Genomic DNA, 15613 nt, shown 5'->3' on the forward strand with positions numbered 1-15613 from the left:
AGTCTCCTCACCTGAAGGAGCTGCCATACTCATTAAAAACATTAGTAATGGTTAACAGTAATATTAAGGCTTCCACTAAAAAGCTTAAGAGCTCCATGGTCTGATTAGTTTTTCATGTGGTTTTAATCCAAGCCAGTAAACAGTGGAAGTATTGTGACAGTTCATGATTAGGTCCACACACTCGGGGGTCACTGACAGTGGCTGTTGGGATATAACAGTGGGGCGAACCATCACCCACACAGATCTACAAAATCCTCTGGGCAGAGCGAGTGCAGCGGGTGCAGCCTCCTCTTGGCATGCTCCTCTGCAGCCTCACAAGGGCAGCCTTTGTGTGCCGCCCGAATGCGACCGAGTACAAACATGTCTAAGAGCGACTATATGTGCGTTTTTGTTTCCTAGTGTCTATTTATGCATGAGTTTGCGTGTGCATGTGTCCTGGTATTTGTGGCCCGTTTATGAGCTGCAGACCCGTTGTGCTGGCTGAGATCCCACCAGTCAGTGGGACAGCACAGATTGAGGACAGGAACGAAAGTGAGTCTCAATACTCTCTTCACACTGTTGTATTGTTGTTGGAGGAGGCAGGCTGGTGCTGGTGAGATGGCCAAGGAGGGAGGAAAAGCTGCAGGGAGCGGGAGTAGGTAAAAGGGGAAAGGGGGTTGGGGGCCAGCATTCTGGTGGCGGTGGTTGTACCAGAACCATTTCCTCAGCTGAGGTTTTTCTTCAGTGTCTGCCTGATGAGCTTCAATCATGGGAGAGGGCTCTCCCCGTACACATCCAGTACCATAAGTACAAATTTCCTTTACTCTGTATAGTCAAAAAATAAATAGCACAATGTTTTCCCATTTCAAGCTGGCTGAATGCCCTAGGGATACTCATTTGTCTTTGAGAGGAGACAGAGTCCTAAAAGCCTGGTAAAAGAACGCGAAGTGAGATTTTCAGTCTTTGTCATTGTTGTTGGAGTGAACATGCTGGCACTGGGCTGAGCACGGAGCGGAGGAGGAGACAGAGGAGGTTTTGGTGGTGGGTTCCCTGGGTTTATGTTTGCGATGCAGGGCGACTGCAGCCAGAATGCTGATTATGTGCACGTGGAAGTACATGGACCTAGGTGGGAAAAACAGAGTGGAACTTTTATTATGTAGGGAAAAAAATGATCCAGCTAGATTTATACTAGATTCATTAATAATTCAGATTAGAAACGAGCAACAATATCACACTTAACTACTAACTTATGACAAGAAACCATGCGCATTGTGTTTACAATGGGGCAAGCAGTCATCATATGTTTCAAAACTAGTCACATGGCAACAACATAATGCATTTAGGCACGTGAGTATGGTTAAGATGACCTGCTGAAGTTCAAACTAAGCAACAGAATGAGAAAGAAAGAAAGGTGAAGTGAGTGACTTTGGATGTGACATGGTTGTTGGTGCCAGATGGCTGGAGTATCCTGAGCATTTCAGAAACTGCTGAGCAACTGACAATTTCCCACACAACAGTCTGGTGGTCCAAATGGTTAAAAATAAATAAATAAAATAAAAATATATCCGGTAAGAAGCAGTTCTCTGGGTAAAAATGCCTTGTTGATGCCAGAGGTCAAAATGGCCAGACTACTTTAGAGCTGATAGGAAAGTAACGGTGATTCACATTATTACACCCAAATAATTACAACCAAGATATGCAGAAGACCATCTCTTAATGCACAATAGTAGCAGAAAACCACACCATGCTGTCAGCTAAGAACAGGAATCTCACAGTGGCTCTCCAAAACTAGACACTGGAAGAACGTTGCTTGGATAAGATGCTGATGAGTTACAATTTCTGCTGCCAGATTCAGACGTTAGGGTCAGAGTTTGGTGTAAACACCATGAAAGCATGACTCTACAAGGCACGCCCTGCATGGTATTAATGGTTCAGGCTGCTGTTGGTGGTGCAATGGTGTGGGGGACCACACCTTGGTACACTTTGAGCCCATTAAGCTCAAACTGACCTACCTGACTATTGTTGCTGACCATGTTCATCCCTTTGTAACCACAATGTAACTAGTTTTTAATGGTGCTACCAGCACAATAACACACCATGCCAAAATGCAGAAAAAATTAACCCCAAAACTGGTTTCTTGAACATGTACTCAAATATCCTCCACAATCAACAGCTCTCAATCTAAAAGCACCTTTAGGATGTGGTAGTTTAGGAAATTCACATCATGGATGAGCAGCAAAGAAAATCTGTAGCAACTGTCATGCTTTTGCATGTCAGTATGGACTAATGAACCTAGGTGAGCCAATGCTGTGAAAAAAACAAGCAGTTTTGAAGGCAAAAGGGCCTTCAAAGCTATACCATGCTAACAATACCAGTATTAGCATGCTAATACCAGTATTAACATGGTATACCTAATAAAATGGCCAGTGAGTGTGGATTAAAAATTAGTTCTAAGACCATCAAAATACACACGAACATGAAACGTCACCGAATTGTTTTATGTTTTTAAATAGTAAAGGATTTTTAAATACTACATAAACACACAGTTGCGTGCTCCTATATGGTCTACAGGTGTGCAGACAGACATTTACTGCAGAAAATAAGGAAATAAAGGGGATTTATTATGCTAGAGCTAAAGGAGAATCTAGAGCATTGCAAAGAGCAGTCTCGGGGACTTGCCCTTACTTCCTGTCTCTCGCTCAACTGTCAAAGAGAGGAAATGTGGCCAAGAACGGTTTATTGACGCATGATATAAGAACTGTTGACAATCCAATCGGCATGCCTGTGGTTACAGTCAGCGTGATTATGCCTCTTTGGAAGTTTATGGATGTATGTAGAGGGGTTCCTGCTCACCTTCACATGTATGAGTACATAGAAAGATTAATAGAACGCAGAACCACACAGAGTTGAAGCAAAAGGATAATTTGATTAAAGCGGGGTATGACGTACCTGTAATAAACTATAGTGTAGTTAACTGCAAGAAGGAGAAAAGGCATGACAGTGTAGCAGATGGCCAGCTGTGTGGCTGCCCAAGTCAAGATGTCATAACCCAGCTTCATCACTCTGGAGCCCAGGAAGTAATGACGAATTGACCTCCGTATCTGGTGGGGAGAGGCAGACGGACAACAATTATCGTTTAACAGATGACAGGATTAGTGTATTCAAGGAAAACTTTTGTTGAACTATTTAATTAACATGCGAGAAGCAGAAAGTGCCAAGTGCAATAAAAAGTCAGTTAAAGCTGTTCCCAGAGAGGTTTTGTTTGAACAGGCACCAAAAACATTTTTAGAGCCACTTTCATACTGATAAGATATGTTTTTGTTTGTAGTTGTACTGAGGAAACTGAAATATCCTTAATCTTCACAAAGCTACCGTTGTAAATGTAACAAGAGCTGTCCCATCTATTCATGGTCAGTTTGTGTCCATACAGTCCGATTACCTTCCATTTGTATTTTAGAGCATTACTTTGCAGATAATGTAGACAACTTACAGCTCTTGCTGCTATGGTGATGGGGATGGCGGTGAGGAAGGTAAAATAGTACCCTGGATAAACACCATGCCACAAAGCAGACAGGATAAAGGTCAACGCCAAACGGTGCTTTGGTGCTCGGTCATAGCACACCCTGAAAAAGGAACGGGTTGGGAATTTCACTTTTTTTTTTCCCCACTTTCCGACTGTGCACACAATTTGATTTCACACTCGCAACACTTACGTTTTAAGCCAAATTCCTGTTCGAATATTCCAGTTGTCTATGAAGGTCTTGAAGCTGGTTGCTGTCTAAAAGAAAAAAGATCAATAGCTACAATAAGAGTGTGCTCCAGTGTCTAATTAACTCACAATTGGACACAGTGCTGAAAGATCATGGTCTCGATTTTAAGCATCTGAAACGCGGCACCTCAATCCCGATGATGTTGAGGTTGCTGATGAGGTCCCAGGATGGCTTTCCATGTTCATCCATCCCAAGGAAACCATATCCTGCAGCATTGTTGACTGCATCAGCTGACAGAGGAAGAAGAAGATCATCACATGACATCCGTGGCATTTGTCCCCAGAAGCAATAAAAAACAAAACAAACTGGCCAAGTAAAACACACAGACGCACTAAATACCCACCTAATGTCCAGGCGAAGTAGAATTTGGGCCTTGCAGCTTGTATGGAGAAGAAAGCATAAGTGAGCCTGGTGAGGAAGGAGGCTTGGCTCACAAAGTCGGGGTCAACGTTGTACTTTATGGGCAAGGACCGAGTGACAGTAAGGAAGAACAGCATACAGCCGGCGCAGACTAGCAGCTTATGACAAACGGCGTTCTGCAGAGAAAGCAAATTACTTCTGAGCACTGATAGAAGCACCATTACAAATGGAGAATATTAGGATTACCATTAAATCTTAAGCAATCAGCATCTATGGCTTAACTTAACCCAAGAGAAACCAGAAACAAACTATCAGTTTGTAGCTCTGCTCTAGTGGATACATTTAAAATGTTCACCACAGAAGTTACACATTTTCTTTGAAGCTGAAAAAAGTCCTCCTGGGTACCTCAGTAATATCTGACCTTCTGCGACTATATGTTTGTAGCAGATTTTTATCTAGTCCACATCAGCCAAGACCTTTCTATAGTTTTTTTATGAAAATGAAGCCATGCAAAACTTTAACCTCCCTACTGAAGGTATTTTCTGAGTTATAGGCCCCCATGTAATTTATGCTAAAGAGGTTAGGTTGAAATTTGGTGCTTTTTAGGTAACCTTATTGTTTTTTCCAGCATAACTCCTTAAGTACAACAGCTATCACATGAAACAAATTTCAGCTATTAAAAACTGCAACCAATGTAATTTTACACCCTCTGCAAGTTTTACAATGTAAAGAAAAATCTAATTTTCTATAATCAACTTAAAGCGCTAGCATCACGGGATGCATCACAATTTTGATAGCAACTTTGCACAGATTTCAATTACTATAACAGAGTAACCGAAATAAACATTTATAGCTTAGACGTTTTATTTGTTTTCTGAGAATTCAATAGAGAACTTCAAGGGTGTTTTCACAATGTTGGATAGATAACAGGTCAAAAGAAGTTACATCATAGCAAGGTCGTTTTGCTCTTTAGTCCTTAAAAGTCCTGGCCTGCTAACGTGAATTTTAAGGGCCTGTAATTCCAAAAATATTCATTGTGCGTAGGCGAAATTTTGCACATCTTTATTCAATTTAGACTCCTCTAAACACCTGTTCTAAGTTTTATCTACTCTTGTTTCTGTAGGATATCAAGAAGGCCAGATCCTCATGTCAATTCAGACACGCAACTCTTGCTGTGAACTTGTGTAAACTTATTTCCAAGGAACAGCCAATCAGAAGAAAACTAGCTAAGAAGATGGGGAAGAGAGTCAAAATGACCTACTTCAGAAACTGAATCAAGTGTAAGCATGCACCACATCCCAGTAAAATAATTATTTTTGAACTGTGAATGATGTAAAGTAAAGGACAGTTCAAACGCTCTTTCAATAAAACAAGAACAAGAAGTAAAGCCACTGTAGTAAAGTTACAGAGATTCCAACCAATGGAAGACGAAACATATTGCTGGATAAGCATTTAATCCCCCTCCTGATAAAACAATAACCTATCAATATAAAAATGAAAAAAGTTAAAGACTACAAGAGTAGTAACCAGTATTCATGAACTTACCAGAGGTGATGGGTCCTGGGTCTTATTGTAGCCATTCTGCCGATTACTTGAGGCATGCTGCTGCTTGAGCCTCGTGCTGATGTGTCTGCCCTCTATGAAGTCTATGTACTCTTTGTAGTTACTGCATGGCCCCACCAAGACACTCAGAAAGTTCAGATTGTAACTCAGGTACTCGATGAGAGAAGGCCTCACACTACAAAGAGACGAGGCAGAAATCACTGAAAAGAAACAAACCTTTTCGAAACATTAACTGAGATCGCTTTGAGTGAAACGTGACGGTGCTACTTTAGATTTTCTTCCAAGGTGATCTGAGAAATACATGCCATCTAGTTTTAAATTAAACATCCAACAGGTCATGATCAGTCAGCATCATTGCATCTTTAACTCTGTTTCTCTGACCCTGTACATATACCAGCTGCCGAGCAATAAAACGAACCAGGATGGGTATTAAAACCTGACCTAATTCATGACCAAATGTGCTTCCATCCATGTTACAAACTATGTGTAATATTTACAGTACAGGAGAACTTGTATGCAAAACTGGAATAAGGACAATGTCTGGTCCCTGATAAATAAGAACAAAATTAGTCCAGTTAATCGAATATTTAAGTATTATGACAAACACATCAATTACCAGATTTACAGCTACTGGGTTATTGCACAGGTAGGCGGCTATATTTTATGGCTGCTTTTAAAATACATTTTAATTCATTTTAAAACGGCATGCATAGTACAGTCCATTGATAATGTGATTTCATGAATTCACATGCACAAAAATGTTTTTCCATGCAAAACGATGTCTCTTTTCTAAGTTCCCAGCATGCTTTTTTCCATAAATAAACTATTCACCATGATTTCATGTCCTTGTCATTGTCCTTCGTGGCTAAAGGAAAAGAAACAGTTATTTATTCTTTAAATAAGGTCCAAGTTCAGATGCACTGTTAAAGTATCTGCACATCTTTGCTGCACATGTAAACTTTACATTATAGGATTACACTCACCAGTTACGTTATTAGGTACACCTGCTAAACTGCTCCTTAATCCAAATGTGTAGTCAGTCAATGACATGGCAGCCACTTAATGCATTTAGGCATGTAGACACGGTCAATGCTGAAGTTCAAACCGAGCAGTACAGTATAGAATAAAGTTGAATTAAGTGGATTTGAATGTGGTATAGTTCTTATTGCCAGACTGGTGGTTCAGAAAAAGCTGATTTTACTGGGATTTTCTCACACAATTATCTCTGGAGATGGTCAGAAAAAGAGAAAATCTCCAATAAGCAGTGGTTCTCTAGGCAAAAAAGAATCGCTGATGCCAGAGCTCAGAGGAAAATCGCCAGATTGGTCAAGCTGATAAGAAGGCAATAGTAGCTCAAATAACCACTTGTTACAACTAAGAGCTACAGACGAGCATCTGTAAATAGAACATTTATCAACCCTTGAAGCACCAGGTACCACACTGAGGCTACAACTCACACGAGCTCACCAAAACTGGACAGCACAAGACTAGAAAAGGTTACCTGGTCTGATAAGTCTTAATTTCTGGTGCAACATTTGGGTCGGGGTCAGAATTTTGTGTAAACACCATGAAAGTATGGATCCATCCTGGTTTGTATGAACAATTTAGACTGGTGGTGGTGGTGTAGTGGTCTGGGGGCTATTTTTGTGCCACACTTTGGGCCACTTAGCACCATATGCGCATTGTCCAATGGCACAGCCTACTTGAGTATTGTTACTGACAATGTCCATCTCTTTATGACCACAATGTACTCATTGTCTAATGATTGCTTCCAGCATCATATCTCACAGCTCACATCATCGCAAACTGTAGTGGATTCAAAAGACCTCCACAGTCACAGTTGAATAGAGCACCTTTGAGTTGTGATGGTACAGGAATGTGAAATCATTCTGCATAATGAAGGTGTAGCTGACAAATCTGCAGCAGCTCTGTGATGCAGTCATGTTGACAAAGACCAGGGGTAGGCAACTCCAGGCCTCGAGTGCCAGTGTCCTGCATGTTTCAGGTGTGTCCCTGATCCAATCACAGCTGATCTATATGGCCAAATTACCTCCTTAGCATGTCTTGAAGTTCTCCAGAGGCCTGGTAACAAACTAATCATTTGATTCAGGTATGTTGACCCAGGGTGAGATCTAAAACCTGCAGGACACCGACACTCGAGGCCTGGAGTTGCCCACCCCTGATATAGACTAAAATTTGAAGAATGTTTCCAGCACCTTGGTGAATCAGTGTCATGAAAAATAAAGAGTTTGAAATGCAAAAGGGGGGCCAACCCAATACTAGCAAGTGTACCTAATAAAGTGGCTGGTATATGTACGTTTATCTATGCAGACTTGAAGGCTAAAATCGGACATAGGAAAATCCCAAAGATCTCTAGTCTGTTAAAATTAGACTGTTTAAAAAAACCACACACACACACACACACACAGTTACCACAGTAAGTTACTAACTTGCTTTGCTGTGTAAACTTACTTTATAGCCATGAGCTTCTGCTCCTGTGTCAACTGTTCAGTCTTCTTACACATACCTGAAAAAAATATGGAGTTGTTGATATCTTTAATTCCCCCCTCCCCCCTTCTCTTGTCCTTCTTTAACAGATGTTTAATTCTGACTCTAAGAGACTTTTTCACTGAAACACTAACAACTCACAATGGAAAAAAAAACAAATGTTACTAACAACATCAATGACTGCACATTTTGTGGCTCACAATTATGACTTCGACATTACATTAGAAGAGAATCAGAAGGACGCGTTTTAATAAAAGCCTAGGCTACATGTTTTACAACAGGTGTGAAAATGTGTGTAAAAGCCTGTCATCCCTGTTAAGTTACTCAGACAGCATGCTGTGAAAGGCTTGCCAATGTGCTGAGCTTCCATATGTATGTGTGCATCCACTTGTCTGACTTACCGTCATGGAGCTGGAAAGCCAACGTGGTGAGCTTCTGTGTTACTATCATCAAAGGTCTGGGCAGAGAAAGATGGTAAATTATTGTTTTTAATTTATCTTAAGAAGTTTAGAAATTGATGCTCACAACCTGTGCCTGATTGTAGGTGGGCAAATTTGAAAAGATTTCACTTTAATAATCATTTTAAATTGTATAAATGTTGCAAGTATGATAGCATAGCAATTCTAATATATGTTTTTGTTTTGTTTTTTAAGTGAAAGTAAAAACTTAAGTCATTTAAAGCATTACCAATTTAAGCACAGCACTTCCCAAGCTCACCGAGCCTCTGTGAGAGACTCTTGGATTTATTTACCATTGTGAATCACTTCATTCTTCTCTAGTTGTGGCAAATCAGGTCACTTATTAATCCAATGCAATACTTTCCTATCCCCAGAGCTTCATTGGATCATCGGGCCCCTTTTAAACCAGCACAGCTAGATTTTCAGCTTATCAAGCACACATTTAGGAAACTCATGTGAATGTGTGTCCACATATAAACTACGTCTCTCTTGCACACACACACTAGTTTGTGTTGGTGTGAGGGCTGCATTGTGTGCACAGCATGGAAAACTGAGGCAGAGAGAGGCTGGCCATGTGGCTGGCAGTGCCAGCTCAGTGAGAGCTGGCAGGGGGCTCTGAAGTAATGTTTTCAGCCAGTATGTGCAAAACTCCAGTACTATAGCATACAGGCTCCATTTTCCATTTTGTACATTATAGAGCGGGCATAGTACCTATGATTTTCATGTCAAGTGTCAATTTCAGTTCATGGAAATGCTCTTGAACAAATGCAAACAGACTTTAGAGACAATGGCTAGATGCATAACACCCTACTAAAGACAGAGCAAGAAATATAGAGGGAAACCAGAAATCTATCAGCATGAATGACTGCTGTTCAGTCTGACTCACACAACCTTTGCTCAGAAACAAAGTTAAGTAGTGAATGTAGTTTGTTTTTTGGGTTTTTTTGTACTGAATTGATACCGAAACATGAAAGTGTATCAAAAAATAAAATAAAATCTGGATCCCTAATTCAATATGGGATCACCAGAGGCTGACTCACAGTCCTGGCTGCTCATCTCTAAAGTCACATGGAGTCTAAATGAGGCTGCCAACAAATTAATCCGCACTGGAACAAGGCAAAGTAGCTGCTGCTGAATACAGAGGCCAGCAAAGTCAGCTGTCGCTTTATAAAGTATAACCACACATAGAAAAACAGACATTTCCAATTAAAATGGGAGGCAGAAAGCAGCCTAAGCTGGGCAGCGTCAACTGTGAACAATGCTGCTGCTATTTTTTTTTTCTTCAGTTGTTTTATATGTACACAAGGCTGGGGGAGTCGGTGTGTAAGCTGGTACCACCAAGGGTGGAAACTGATAACGTATCTAAACCTCAAATGTCTCCATAATGTGCTGTCACAAAGAAGGTGTGGCAAAGAGGAGAGAGAAAGAAATGCTTCAGATTTTCCTCACCCAGAGAAGTCAGTGGAAGGTATTCCATAGTTAAAGATGAAGACTCGGCTCACTTGGCACGCAGTCAGATAGCCCATAGATATCACCATGGAATACCTGAGTGGAAAAGAATGACACAAAGTAAATAAAGTAAAGGGCAGTTCAATCAATCGTTTAATACAATACCTAGAAAAAAAGAAAAAGGACAAGCTGGTGTGGTAATAGTTGAGTCACCAGTAAATGCATTTGAGGAGATTAAGAAGTTTCCTTAACTTATGAGTCATTAGAAATTACTGCAAGTGATTGTTGCCTCTCTGGGTTACTTCACAAAAATTTAAAAAAAAAAAAGTGAGCATAATGTTTCTTTTTTTTTAAAATATTTGTGCCATTTACACTACCTCTAAAACTTCCAGCATGGTTTAACTTTGACAAGACGCAACTATTTCATCACACTCTCAAATGAAAAACAAAAGAATGAACAGGCACAGGTAAGAACTTGTGTCATTTCTGCAGGACTGAAAACCTGATATTCTGCTTTACATTTCACATTGTCAAAAAATTTTAAACAGTTACAAACATCGGCATATCTTAAAGTAATGATCACCCGTTGTTCTGATCGTTCCCTAGATTGTCCTGGCTTTAACCTAAAATGTTCAATTACTTTGTTTCCCCGTGTCAGTGACACAGAGGTGTGTGTCCAGAAGCCCATGTTGAGTTTACACAGTGTTTTGCCTCCAAAGCCATAGAACAATACCAGTTCTACTTTGCTCTACCTACAGGTAATCCTTGAATACCTCACCAAGATAACCGTACAATTTTGCTCTAGTAATAAAAAAACAAAAAAGCAACAACTGCCAGACACACCTGAGCCATGCTGTCTGAAGTCAACACCCATATCCACCCAGACATAATGGAAAATGTGCATGTGCTCTTAAGAGTTCCACTGAAACCCTGTAAACATGAAAGTTTCAACATCCGCATAAACACCTGCTAGCTATCTTCATGAGTAGACTGGTCAGGCTGGCATGCCTGGCTGCCTGTCGCCTGACGTGTTCTCCAAAGGTTTCATGCCTTTAAAAAAGTACTTTCGTTCAGGCCACATTGGAACAGGAAGACAAAGGGGGCGAGGTGAAGTAGAATGAAGTCTTTCTTGGAATGCGCGGCAGGGAGTGAATGAGTGGTAAACTTCAAGGGCTTAAACTGAGCAACTTAGCCCACCTATGAAGTGAATGGCTTGTGGGCTGGGTTGATCTCGTCTGGCAAGTTTGACCTGAAAACAGCAACAGCTAGTTCTGCAGCCCTATCATGGTAAACGCAGTCCTGTCAATCACATACCGGCTTGATGAAGCAGGCACGTCAGTCAATGCAACCGGAAAGGTGTGTGCGCGATGAGAACGACTACAACCAGACCGACTAGGCTTAATTCATGGTTACAGGAATTACGGGCAAAAGAGCAACAGTTGCACAATCCATGTAAGAATCCACTGGTGTTTCAGACTTTTGTTTCTGTCTTTCAGAATCCATTATATAGCCATTCCCTAGACTTTTATGTTGATTGGCCTTTGAGGCTTGAATTTACCTGTGCACATTGTTGAGGTCAGCTTTGATGATGATCAGGTAGTTTGCAACAACCACAGCCAGGATGTGAGATGAATACCTGCAGAAGTGACACAAAACATTCTGTAGGTCTTTTCAATGACACAGGCAGCATGTGCCAATACAACTTAAACACATTTCCCACAGATACCTGCTGCTAAAGCACTACAATACACACCCATACAAATACATGCGTTTCCAATTTGTCTCATGACCGCATACCCTCAGTGTTCTACTACAATTATAAGCCCGAGGCATTAAAAACATGTTCTAACTGTGCACCCAGGCCAGTTAGTACCATGGCTATTTCAATGTTGTAGTTTAGCATTGTCTTGCTGAAACAAACAATATGCATGTTGTCAGAGTGGCTATATTATTTTGCTCTAAAACTTACATTATTATTAATGTGGCCTTCACAAAAGGTGGATGATACCAATGCCTTGTGCATTAAAGGACCTAGACACCACAGATGATGCTGTAGTGGCAGGAGGCAGAAGTGTTTTCTTGATCTGGTTCACATGAAGTGTTCCTGAGCGCATGCAATAATTTTTCCTACAGAAGGTCTGTTTTTAGTGCTGCAGCCTGAGGGCCTGAGACCATATTCTTAAAGAACTGTTGATCCAGTGGTCTGGTCTTTTTCTTCTTACGTTGACCTGCTACCATGTTTTAAGCACATATTTTTCCAAGGACAACACCATTTTTTCTTTCAGCATTTAACACATTGCTTTGTAGTATTTTTCCAATTAAACGTGTGATGTAAATGATTCATTAATCACTGCATTCTGATTTTATTTAAATCTTATACAGGTGGGCCCACATACAGCCCACTTTGATATTAAGTGAGGCTAGTGAAACTCCCCTTTCTGTCATTGTAAAGACATTTGAATATTTAACCCCTGAGACTTCTTAGTAGAAGAAAAAGAAGTGCCGTTTCAGTACATCTTAGTTGTTCAACATAAGTGTGTGAAATTACAGAAAAAGTTCTGGTAGCTTATTGCCTAGACTGTTCTGTAATTATAAAATATAAAGTTTTTGTTCATTGACAGAAAACACTTTTTGAAACATGGACACATAAAATATCTTTGACTCACATACTGGAGAAAAAAATGAATGGAGCAGTGTGTGAGACAGTGCCATACATTACCATCCAAAGCAGAAGACGAGAAAACCAATACCGAGCAGAGCGGCAACAAAGTGCCTGACCAGGGGACTGACATGGGCCGGGCTGAGGTAGAGACGAAAGCAGAAGGCAGAAGTTAAGGCAAACAGCTGGCATGCCAGAAAATTCACCTGTGTGGGAAGAGATAAAAATGAGGATTGGGGTGAACAGCAAAGAGAGATAATCAACAAACATTTCACGTTTTATACTTTTATAGGCAATTAAGGGCTTTACGGTATATTATCATAGTGTACTATGATAGTGTAAAAATTTTATAGGGACGTAAAACAGCAGCGTATGACACGTTGCAGGACTGTATCGTTATTTTTATTATTAATAATTTTCTTTAAAACGACAGAATTTAGTTTTTGGACAAAGCCTCCAATAAAAGGACAATAATGTGGACGTGGACGACTTTTAAGGAGCCACGGCACGTGTGTCCCACAAGTAACACAAGGTTAATTGACGGAACATCATTTATGACATGAAATTTATTTATTTTTTAAGAAAAAAAACCCAGTAATATATCAAAAGATTTAATTCTTCCGAAATAGCCCCACTGACTTGTGACTCACGCTTGTCCTACCTGATCAAGAGGAAAGCCCAAGTATTCACTGACAGGCAGCAGCCACTCGGATCCAGTGGTTTTAAACGGAGTCTGTGCCGGCTCGCCCATCCTACGCAGCTGTTCTGTCACGGCACCTCGGTTTGCCAGGTTATCTTTACGTGTGTTTGTAGCTAACTACGAACTATTTTCTGTGACTGAAATTCATCGTTTTCCCTTGAGCGCCTGTGACAAGTCAAACCAGTCGACAGACCAGGAACACTCCCTCCTCCTTCTTTCCCTCCCCGTCAGTACCAGTCGAGTTAGACAAAGGCAGGCGAAAAATAAATAGCCCTTCCGGTTGCGGCTTACAAAATAAAAGCCAATTCAACGCGAATAGACCGCAGACTTCAACTAACCGCACAAATCTCTTCCAGCCTAAAGTCTTCTTTTAACCATACAATGTCCTAGAGTCCACTATTGATGAATGGAGAGCACAGATTGCTATTGTGTCCAGGCAAACGCAAAGTTGACTTGTGTGCTTTTGTTTTGAAAACATCAGCTTTATCACGAAAGACGAAATTAACCCATAATCCCGTGTGCATTAGCGCCAACATCCTAGTTAAACTTTAACCTTTACTTATGATGTTAAAAGTTTTAACAAGAATGTTGCAGCAGTTTTAAAAACATAAAAAATGTTATTACACATAACGTCCGGTGTTTTTTCGAACTTAACATCTCAGAACGTGCGTTTTCTTTCAGACTTACGGACAAAAGTTACTTATGAGCCAGTATAAACACAGTACTGTACAAAAGCTTTAAGCAACTCTTTATGTATTTATATTTTGCACGGAAAATGAGTAATAGGTGTAGTGTTTTATTGAAACATACATGGAAATACAGTATATAAGGGAAAAACAGAGTTTTTGGGAAAACTGATCTCAATGTCAATAATTTGCCTGAATTCTCTAAGGCAAGCTTTCTTCTCATCATTCAGGTAGTCTTCAGGAATAGTTCTCCAGACTTTTTTACAATGAAAGCTCGTCTTTGGATGTTGGCTGTCTTTTGTTTTGTTCTCTCCTAAAATGAAACTGCTCACATTGCTTCAATAATATTGAGGTCCGGGCTCTGGAGAGAATAGTCCATGAATAGTGCTTAATTGTGTGTTTTTCTATCCAGTTATGCCTTTACTGCATTGAGAGTGTGTTTGTGATCATTGCTGTGCTTTCCAGATGGTATTGGTGGATCAAAAAATCTCAGTAAATTTCTGTATTCACTGTACAAGAGCCTTAAATGTGTCCGGTCTTTGGTGGATTTCTTTCCTATTAGTAAAAAAAAAAATGTTTTTCAGGAACTGTTCATCTCCTGTAAACAGTTTTTTTTAAGACTGCCACTTTTCCTCCACTTGTCCAGTTTCCCCAAAGTTTTGTAAGAACACATTGCACAGCATGCTGAAATATGTCTCATTTTTTGGTCAGCAGCTCTTTGGTAATTACTTTATTAGTGCAAAACCTATATAACTTTATTTCTGCTGAGCTGTTATCTTTGGCATCTTTCATGAGTTCCAACTAAAGAAATGTAAAAGAAATGTGTTGTTTTTGCAACAGGCTGCTAGTAACAAAGCTTATTTTACCTCATTTTAAAATGGATTCAATACATTTAAATACATAATGACAAAGCCCAAAATTTTTTGGAAATGCAGAAACCTTTCTACATGAGTTCACATTGTTGACAATGCATGTAGCATTCCACCAGTAAAAGGCATATGACAGGACATCTGGAGTTGCCAAAAGACACCCGAAGAACTCTCAGACCATGAGAAACAAAATGATCTGGTGAAGCTTCCTGTCTGGAAGAAACTAGGCACCTGTCACCATCCGTTAACTAAATCATGTTTTTCAGCAGCAGGAACTAGGAAACTAGTTAGGGTCAAGGGTAGGGATCAGAATCAGAATCAGAATACTTTATTGATCCCTGGGGGAAATTATTTTTTGTTACAGTGCTCCATTTTAAACCAACATTAAGACAAGACAGACAATACGCTAACTAAGAATAGTACAATATATACATATATATACATACATACATACATAAGTCACTTATAAATAAATATTTGGAAAAGAAACATGTGTAGTTGTAGCAGCAAACAGTGTGTTAAGTGGATGCGTTGTACAGGGAGATGGCCACAGGCAGGAATGATTTCCTGTGTCGTTCAGTGGTGCTTTTCGGTAATCTCAGTCTCTCACTG

General features: G+C 40.2%; 1 protein-coding gene across 1 annotated transcript; it reads right to left on the reverse strand.

Annotated features, from left to right (window-relative positions):
- Positions 1–652: 652 nt before the first annotated feature.
- On the reverse strand, positions 653–13664 carry mboat1 (membrane bound O-acyltransferase domain containing 1). Its single transcript, XM_026183983.2, has 13 exons — positions 13408–13664; positions 12807–12952; positions 11646–11723; positions 10088–10183; positions 8582–8637; positions 8145–8199; positions 5655–5847; positions 4093–4285; positions 3876–3979; positions 3693–3757; positions 3470–3602; positions 2929–3080; positions 653–1101 (listed from the first exon to the last, which is right to left on the reverse strand). Exons 1-13 carry the CDS (start codon positions 13495–13497, stop codon positions 936–938), a joined length of 1527 nt encoding a protein of 508 aa, XP_026039768.2. The 5' UTR covers positions 13498–13664; the 3' UTR covers positions 653–935.
- Positions 13665–15613: the final 1949 nt, after the last annotated feature.

This window comes from Astatotilapia calliptera, chromosome 11 (genome assembly GCF_964374335.1).
Source record: "Astatotilapia calliptera chromosome 11, fAstCal68.1, whole genome shotgun sequence".
In the NCBI taxonomy this organism is placed as follows: Eukaryota; Metazoa; Chordata; class Actinopteri; order Cichliformes; family Cichlidae; genus Astatotilapia; species Astatotilapia calliptera.